A 10007-nucleotide genomic window follows, 5' to 3' on the forward strand; every position below is an offset into this window, starting at 1 on the left:
CTTAACCAGGGTATGTTTAATGTGGGATGTCTGCCCTTCCCCAGCTGTTGTGTCAGGGGGGACATTGTCAGCTCGGTGGTACAGTGTCCCAATTGCTCCTAGTTTATGCTCCAGTGGAGCATAAATCAGTATCTCATTTCATCTCATCTCATCATCAGCTGCTTCTTCGGGTTCGGGTCGCGGTGGCAGCAAGCTAAGTAGGGCACTCCAGACGTCCCTCTCCACAGCAAATCCCTCTAGCTCCTCCTGGGGGATCCCAAGGCATTCTCAGGCCAGATTGGACATGTAGTCTCTCCAGCGAGTTCTGGGTCTACCTGGGGTCTCCTCCCAGTTGGCCGAGCCCGGAGAACCTCCAAAGGAAGGCGCCCAGCAGGCATCCTAATCAGATGCCCGAACAACCTCAACTGGCTCCTTTTGACGCGAGGGAACAGCGGCTCTACTCCGAGCTCCCTCCGGATGTTCGAGCTCCTCACCCTATCTCTAAGGCTGAGCCCAGACACCCTATGGAGGAAACTCATTTCAGCTCCTTGTATCCGTGATCTCACCATTCCAGTCACTACCCAAACCTCATGACCATAGGTGAGGGTTGGAACGAAGACTGACTGGTAAATTGAGAGCTTTGTCTTCCAGCTCAGCTCCTTCTTCACCACAACGGTCCGGTACAACGTCCGCATTACTGCTGATGCTGCACCAATCCACCTGTCAGTCTCCCGCTCCATCCTACCCTCACTCATCCCCAACCCGGAGGGAGCAATCCACTATTTTCCGGTAGCGATCCATGACCTCAGACTTGGAGGTGCTGACTCTCATCCCGGCCACTTCACACTCAGCTGAAAACCACCCCAGTGCACGCTGATGGTCATGTTCTGATGAAGCCAGCAAAACCACATCATCTGCGAAGAGCAGAGATGCAATTCTGAGGTTCCTAAAACGGACTCACTCCTCACCTTGGCTGCTCCTTGAGTTCTTGTCCATGGATATCACAAACAGAATCGGAGACAAGGGACAACCTTTGTCTGGTTTACTACACGTCATGGTCACTGTTGGTAGATGATTGAGTTCTCATTTAAATCACACAGTTCACTGTTGAAATATTAAAATAAAAAAGGGGGTAGGACTAGAAAAGTTTTTAATTTCTTCCTACTCCTTTTTGAACTGCCGAGACTTGAAACAAATGTTTGATGATGATATCGTTTGCTTGTTTCATTTTTTTTCTTTTGTTTTTTTTTATTAGACATTTTAATTTTATTTTTTAACGTTCGAAATAAACTGAATAAACTAAACTAACTAAAAAATAAGCCTTATCTACGTCCCTTATAAACAATACAGTACAATACAGTTGCATAATGACCGAAACCAATGACCAGTTTCATGTGCAAATATGGGTGTGACCATTAAGTCGAGTTTTGATGGGCATGTGTACTGTTCACAAAGGATTTTGGAATGTTTGCAATCACAGCATTGCAAGACGTTGATAGATGTACTCTTGCCCCCCCCCCCCCCCCCCCGGATGGTCGTGGCTTCTTTGACTCCCTGTTCAAACCAGTGTACCTCCCTGTCATGGATGTGCACATCCTCATTCTTGAAAGAGTGTCCACTGGCTTGTAGAAGGTGTAGACTGCGAAGTCCTGGCCTGACATGTTAGCTCTCCTGTGTTGTTCCATTCTTTTGGCCAGCGTCTGTTTAGTTTTCCCAATGTATAAGCCACAGCAATGCTCCTGGCACTTAACTATGTACACTATATTGCTCTGTTTGTGTCAGGGGCCCCGATCCTCGGGGTGGACCAACTTCTGGCGCAGCGTGTTTTGGGGTTTGAAAGCAACTGAGATGCCGTGTTAGTAAAATATGTATCTCAGCTTTCCCGACACTCCCACCACATACAGAACCACCACTTGTTTACGCTTAGGCAGCTATTGTTCTTCTCCTTGCTTTGGTTGGCTGGTGCACTGTTTGGCCGTCTTCCTGGCTTTGACAAACGTCCAGTTAGGATAACCACACTTAACAAGGGCCTGTTTCATGCAGGATTTCTTCCCTTCCTTGGCTGCTGTGTTTATGGAGACGTTGTCAGCTCGGTGGTCCAGCGTTCTGATGACTCCTAGTTTGTGCTCCAGTGAATGATGAGAGTCAAACCTTAAGTACTGATCAGTATGTGTTGGTTTACGGTAAACAACAATCAAACGTCCCCCAACACCAATTTCAATTTCAAGGTCTAAGAAGGCTGACCTGTCATTTTTTACTTCCTCTCTGGTGAACTTGATGTGGTGTCCACATAGTTCATGTGGTTGGTGAAATGTGGTACATCCTGAGATTTAATTTTAACCCAGGTGTCGTCCACAAATCTGAAGCAATGGCTTGATGGCGTCCCTAGATAGGACATCAGAGCCTCTTTTCCACATCTTCCACTACAGGCCACTACAGGTGAGACTGGGCAGCCCATAGCACACCCATGCCTCTGCCCCCTGTATGTGAAGTCCATTGACTGAAGACACAGCTTCAGGAGCAGACTCACTTGGTCAGTGTTAAGGGTGGTCCTATTGCTAAGGATGGGGTCTTTTTGTAATTTCATACGGACTACAGCCACTGCTTCATCAACAGGAATCATCAACCCATATTTGCACATGAAACTGGTCGTTGGTTTCAGTCATTTTGCATCTGTCGCCATTCTACAATGCTGTGATTGCAACATTCCCTAATCCTCTGTGAATAGCACACATGGCCATTGAAAATCTAGTTAATGGTCACAGCCATATTTACCTATGAAACTGGTTGCTGGTTTTTGTCGTTATGCAACTGCATTGTACTGTATTGCTTATAAGGGGTGGGGATGCCTGCAGTCAGTTTAGTTAGTTTAGTTTAAGATGTCCCTTAGCTGAGTGATGAAACGTATCTGTCAGTAAACGTTGTATCCAGAGGAACTGATTCAACCTTCTTTGATACAAGGTCTATTTATATGAATAATCCTGGTATAATAAAGATAACACTGTGGGACTTCTGCAGAGGTGTAGTTATCAGTATAGATTTTACTGGGCCAGAGTAAATGAAGATGGAACACTGCATAAATGAAAGATTTCATTCCTGCCCAAGAAAACTATACTTTTAGAGTGAATATCAACTTGGAAATATGGCATTGCAGTCCAAAACCTCTATCAAACCATAGCAAAACATCTGAACGTTACCTGTGCCAAGACTGAAGCATAATAATAAATTGAAGCAAAGCAAAGTTAGAGAAGTTTCAGAGGAGGCATGTTTAGGCGGAATCTCCAAATAGGCCATTTGGATACCGTCTGTGCCATTTGAAATGTCTAAGGTACAAAACTGTAAAACTCATTTAATTTCACTTCCATGTTTGGCTTTGTTTGCTTTTTTTTGAAAAATCAACCAGACCTCTATAAATGTGTTCCCATTCAAATAAAAGTGTATGAAGGCTTTGAAGTCTGATTTAAAATGGAGCAGATCTATTTCATAAAGAACGCATTTGAAAAGATGAAATATAAGTAGTGCAAGTGCACTGTATACAAGCTGTTCTAAACGTTAGACACCAAATCAATGAGTAAGCGATAACAATATAAAGATGACATACTCCATCGGTGGATCTTGGATGAGGCTATCTGCTCCTTCGTTGTCTGGGTCAGGCTCAGGTTGAGTCAAGTTCTCCTCGCGTGACTGAATCTATGGGGCTTTTAGCAGTCCCGCTTTTCGAAGTTAGTATTTCCAGTACTTCTGGCACAGTGAAAAATCGTTTTCTTTGGTCTGACATTTTGTTCAAAGCACGTACAATGTTTTTAAACTCAATGTCATTGTAATGTGCTCTGCGCTCCGTCAGCTCTCCTGAGCAACACCACACTTGACGCGCTCCAGTATCTCAGGAACCCAGCCCTCTGCTGAAAGGTGAACTCCTCTAGTAGTGCGTTGGGTAAATAGGTCAATATTACCAGTCAACTACCAGGTGAAAACATTGACCGTGTTCGCCTGGATGACTGTGAGGTAGGCCTTCTGCAATTCCTTTCCCATACCCTGTAAATGAATAGAGAGTGGCTGGAATGGACTCAGAATGACCCAGCCATTACTACTGGTGTTATGCGACCGGACTAGGGTTACCAACATTCTACCCCAGGGAAACGGGATGGGAGGGAGGGCGGGGATAATCAAGAAACATTGCCAGAGTAACAGCCTACATGACGCTTTGTATAGGTAGCCCAGAGCCTTATGTCATAATAATGATACTAAACTTTATTTGTATAGCACTTTTCATCTAAACAATGTAGCCCAAAGTGATTTTACATTTCAACACAAAATATACTGTAGTAGGCTAAAGATATAGAGTAAACATATGTCTGTTAAACATATATCCATACATATAATAATAATAATAATAATAATAATAATAATAATAATAATAAATAATACCTTTATCTATCGAGCGCTGTTTGCTGCTCAGCTTATTGTTCCAGTCCACGCTGTTGTAGTCCAGTCCGTGTTTAACTGTATGATATACAGATGACATCTTGAATGCAGCAGCTTTGTCATCTTCAGTAGTGGTCGTGGTGGGTGAAGAACTTGCTAACGCTAGATGCACCGTTGTGTAGTCCTCTTGTACGTGGCGGCATGTTGTTTCACGTCGTGTTCTCTTCCGTGGCTGATCAAAACACTCCCAACGACGCTGGGTGCAGAAAACTCCTCATCAGGGGCAAGTTGAGCCAAGAGACCACTTTTCTTTGGAAAGTCATATTTTGAAAACTTTATTTTAGATCCAAAGGGATTATTCCCAGGGATGCACCACATCCTGAGATACATGTACATATGTTGGTTGGAGACATTACTGTCATGCCCTCACTTTAAAGACACCTCAAATAAAAACGGATTCAACTCACCAGGCTGCCCCCTATAGTATAACCAGTATACCCTCTTACCCCCATAAACTTCGTTTTTCTTTTCTGTCTATCAGTATCAAGCCCATCTTTGAACACCCTTCAGCTTTTTGATGCACAAACCCTTGGCTTTGCGTCTTTTCAGTTTTCCTGTGTTAATTTAGCAGGGTTTTAAATAGCAAAAGACCATTTTATTCAAATTTTGTTAAGTGTTGCCTGCTGTGTTCTTTGTTCCTGACTGCTCTATTCTAGTGTAATTCATAAAAAAACATTTTCCTTCCTGTAACATGTCTACATGTCTGTCTCCAATCCTAGGAGGCGAATTAGTGATCCCAGTACTTGTTGAGGATCTGTTAGATCACCCCTCTATAGCTCCTCGTGCACCTGTCATTCCCCTCCCCAAACCCACCACCCACTCCTCACCATTATTGAGACCACCAAAGAGTCCCTGTCCAAGGCCACTGAGGCGGGGGTACCTTGCTTGTCAGACCGAGGCAGCGATGATTGTGATGATGATGATGATGGCTTGGTGATATCAGGGTATGGCTCTGGAGACGCAATTAACTCTAACCTGCCCCCTACTGATGATGAAGATTTTTACACCACCTTCTCCTTGGTAACAGATAAGACCTTGTCGACGTCGGCCTTTGAAGGTGACTACAAAGCTCACATGCCCAAGTGGGATACCAAGACTTTTAGACCTTACAAACCTTCCACCTTCAGTGGTGGTATGACTACCACTACTGCCATGCCACTAATCCCTGACCAGAGCCAGACCACAGCCTCCACCGCAACCCTCCACATTGGCCCCGCAGCCAAACAGCCGGCCAGCAAAATGAATAACCGCGAGCTAAAACCCAAGCCAGACCTAGTGTTGCTTCCGTTGCCCACTTCCTTTGAGGTAGACAGCACCAAGCTGAGGGGCCCATTAATAACCTCCCCCATGTTCCATAATGTACCCACAGCACTCCCCACCGAGCCAGGCGTCGGGCGAGTCCCAGGGCCCTCAGAAGTGGTCCATGAGTCTAGCAGCACCACCGGGATGGTCGTCGGAATAGTGGCGGCCGCAGCCCTTTGCATCCTCATCCTTCTGTATGCCATGTATAAGTACAGGAACAGAGATGAAGGTTCCTACCAGGTTGACGAGAGCAGGAACTACATCACCAATTCAGCCGTTCAAAGCAATGGTGCCATCATGAAGGACAAACAGCAGAGCTTGATAGGCAGCCACAAGAAACAGAAAAACAAGGATAAGGAGTATTATGTGTGAATTTGACAGATCTGTGAACAGAGCTAGAGAGAATATATATGGAAAAAAAAGATAAAGAACATTTTATCAGTTTCCTTTTCAGGAGCTGCAACTAACAATGGTATAATAATTGACCTCCAGTCACACTGTTCTGAGTGATTGAACTGATGACATGTACTGTATTATAAAGTACACCTACACTTACAGTACAATACTGAGAAGGCTGAATAGAACATGTAGTGATCTTACTATCTCATTGGAGACGTTATCAGTGTAGAACTATTTCACAGCTACGTCATTCTCCTCAGTGACTTTTAGATCAACATGATCCTTGGCGTTAAAAAGATTTTTTTGTATACTTGTTAATACCAAAAGGGTTCACAATCTTGACCATTTTTAGCATGTAATCAACATGTAGTGCTTAACAAGCGTGGGTCAAGACATAATATCATTGTAAAAGTCAACAAAAAATGACTTGCCATATCTGACTATGACAATATTTGTATTGTTTATAAATTATACAAGTGTGGTGTGTTATTTATTTATCAATTTATTTATTTATTGCACAAAGCAAAACAACAAAAAAAATCTTATCAAAATAAACCCCAACAGCACATTGCTAAGGGCAGATCTTCTAGGATCCAGTGGCTCTGGCATCAGATTTCACTTCTATTACTACTATTACTCATCGTCTGATGGACAGAGTGACTCTGAACATGTGCTTGTGGACAGAAGTGGTTGGTTTCTCTTGTCTCGGTAAAAAAGCAACTGATTGTGAAATGCATGCCATCATACTTTTACAATACAGTTTGGTATTGTGCGCTACAGCACAGTACAGTGCAGCACAGTACACACTGTTCAACTTTGGTTTGAACATTTTTTTTTCAAGGCCAAAACTGTTTATCGTCATCAGATGAGAATGTTGCAGGCTCCCTGTTCTGTTTTTACTGTCAAAAAATATAAACTGTTGTCTTAAAAAAAAGGGGTATTTTGTTGGTTTCCAGCCAGCGATGGTTTTACTTCTACAGCCTTCTGTAGGTTGGTTCATCGCCTCTTGTCCTATTTTCTATGGAGTTGTGATGAGGAAGATAGATGCAGTACTATAACCATGTTAATTAACAGATATCTATACAGAAATAAACCTGATGTGAAATTCTATCTCCTGTCACAGTCAGCTGTGTCAAATAACAAGATTTGTTTACATATTTTATTACATACTGCTCATTGTACTTTGTAGGTATTTTACATACACCATGACACGTGTAATTTTTTAGTGATGCTGTTGTACAGACTGAGTATCTGGTTTATCAGTGTGTTTCATGGTAAAATCTGTGTGTTAACTTACACGGAGAAAGACTCTAATCAGAGTGTGCGGCATTATATCAGTATTGTGTAACAGGTGGATCAACTTGTTTTACCAAGAGGTGTCATCAGAGATGTTTCATCAGAGATGTTCCATCAGAGATGTTTCATCAGAGATGTTCCATCAGATGTTCCATCAGAGATGTCTCATCAGAGATGTTCCATCAGAGATGTTTCATCAGAGATGTTCCATCAGAGATGTTTCATCAAAGATGTTCCATCAGAGATGTTTCATCAGAGATGTTCCATCAGAGATGTTCCATCAGAGATGTTTCATCAGAGATGTTCCATCAGAGATGTTCTATCAGAGATGTTTCATCAGAGATGTTCCATCAGAGATGTTCCTCAAGCTGCCGAGATGCTGGAACACCTCAAGTTATCCAGCAACATGCCATCTTGTACCGTGGCTCTCCAGTCCCACTGGTGTATATATACCGGAAAGAGAATAAAGACAGAAATACTATGATGAATAACAAGATTATAATGGACGGGTGTTCACAGTTCAGATGACCTGAGATGCTCTGAGTATTTGGAAGCTAGACGGAGCTCTTCTAGACCTCTTCTTGACATTCCTTTTCTTTTGTTGTCAGTTGTTTAATTCGTTTCCATTGTACACCATTATTATATACTACCTAGTTATTGCTTTATAACTTTATTTTTCATTTTCTAAATATGGCATCTTGTTTTCTTTATTATAATCTTTCATTTTCCATATATTTTCCAGCAAAATGCTTAGAAATAAAATTTAAAAAAAAATTAAATGCCTTGTCTGCAATTACGGTCTGACTTTGCCAGATATTGATAGTTTGTCAATGTTTCTGTGATATTACTGTAAATGTACTGCAGTACATACGTACACATGACAAAACATCATACAGTACATACACATGACAATACGTCCTACAGCACATAAGACAATACATCTTACGGTACATGTGTACACATGACAAGACAGCATTCAGTACTGGCACGTAACATACAGCATACAGTACATACAGTGCATCCGGAAAGTAGTCACACCCCTTCACTTTCCCCACATTTTGTTATGTTACAGCCTTATTCCAAAATGGATTAAATTCCTTTTTTCTCTCATCAATCTACACAATACCCCATAATGACAAAGCCAAAAAGGTTTTTTAGAAATTTTTGCATATTTATTAAAAATAAAAAACTGAAATATTGCATGTACATAAGTATTCACACCCTTTACTCAGTACTTGGTTGAGGCACCCTTGGCAGCGATTACAGCCTCAAATCTTCTTGGGTATGAAGCTACAAGCTTGGCACACCTATATTTGGGGTATTTCTCCCATTCTTCTCTGCAGATCCTCTCGAGCTCTGTAAGGTTAGATGGGGAGCGTCGCTGCACATCTATTTTCAAGTCTTTCCAGAGATGTTCAATGGGGTTCAAGTCTGGGCTGTGGCTGGGCCACTCAAGCACATTCACAGACTTGGCCCGAAGCCACTCCTTCGTTGTCTTGGCTGTGCTTAGGGTCGTTGTCGTGTTGAAAGGTAAACCTTCGCCCCAGTCTGAGGTCCTGAGCACTCTGGAGCAGGTTTTCATCAAGGATCTCTCTGTACTTTGCTCCATTCATCTTTCCCTCGATCCTGACTAGTCTCCCAGTTCCTGCTGCTGAAGAACATCCCCACAGCATGATGCTGCCACCACCATGCTTCACTGTAGGGATGGTATTAGCAAGGTGATGAGAGGTGCCTGGTTTCCTCCAGACGTGACGTTTGGCATTCAGGCCAAAGAGTTCAATCTTGGTCTCATCAGACCAGAGAATCTTGTTTCTCATGGTCTGAGAGTCCTTTAGGTGCTTTCTGGCAAACTCCAAGCGGGCTGTCATGTGCCTTTTACTGAGCAGAGGCTTCCGTCTGGCCACTCTACCATAAAGGCCTGATTGGTGGAGTGCTGCAGAGATGGTTGTCCTTCTGGAAGGTTCTCCCATCTCCACAGAGGAACGCTGGAGCTCTGTCAGAGTGACCATCGGGTTCTTGGTCACCTCCCTGACCAAGGGCCTTCTCCCCCGATTGCTCAGTTTGGCTGGGCGGCCAGCTCTAGGAAGAGTCCTGGTGGATCCAAACTTCTTCCATTTATGAATGATGGAGACCACTGTGCTCTTCGGGACCTTCAAAGCTGTAGAAATATTTTTGTACCCTTCCCCAGATCTGTACCTCGATACAATCCTGTCTCTGAGGTCCACAGACAATTCCTTTGACTTCATGGCTTGGTTTCTGCTCTGACATGCACTGTCAACAGTGGGCCCTTATATAGACAGGTGTGTGCCTTTCCAAATCATGTCCAATCCATTGAATTTACTACAGGTGGACTCCAATCAGGATGTAGAAACACATCACATAAATTTAATAAATTTGCAAACATTTCTACAAAACCTTTTTTCACTTTGTCATTATGGGGTATTGCGTGTAGATTGATGAGGAAAAAAAAGGAATTTAATCCATTTTGTAATAAGGCTGTAACATAACAACATGTGGGGAAAGTGAAGGGGTGTGAATACTTTCCG

General features: G+C 42.9%; 1 protein-coding gene across 1 annotated transcript in view; it reads left to right on the forward strand.

Moving 5' to 3' along the window:
• The window catches only part of nrxn3a (neurexin 3a), a 564844-nt gene extending 558706 nt beyond the window's left edge, over nucleotides 1–6138 (forward strand). Inside the window, exon 18 of the mRNA XM_056296357.1 lies at nucleotides 5834–6138. Coding sequence (XP_056152332.1) covers nucleotides 5834–6138 — 305 coding nt within the window. The remainder of the gene's footprint in view (nucleotides 1–5833) is intronic.
• The last annotated feature ends 3869 nt before the right edge of the window (nucleotides 6139–10007 follow it).

Source organism: Lampris incognitus, chromosome 16 (genome assembly GCF_029633865.1).
Source record: "Lampris incognitus isolate fLamInc1 chromosome 16, fLamInc1.hap2, whole genome shotgun sequence".
NCBI lineage: Eukaryota > Metazoa > Chordata > Actinopteri > Lampriformes > Lampridae > Lampris > Lampris incognitus.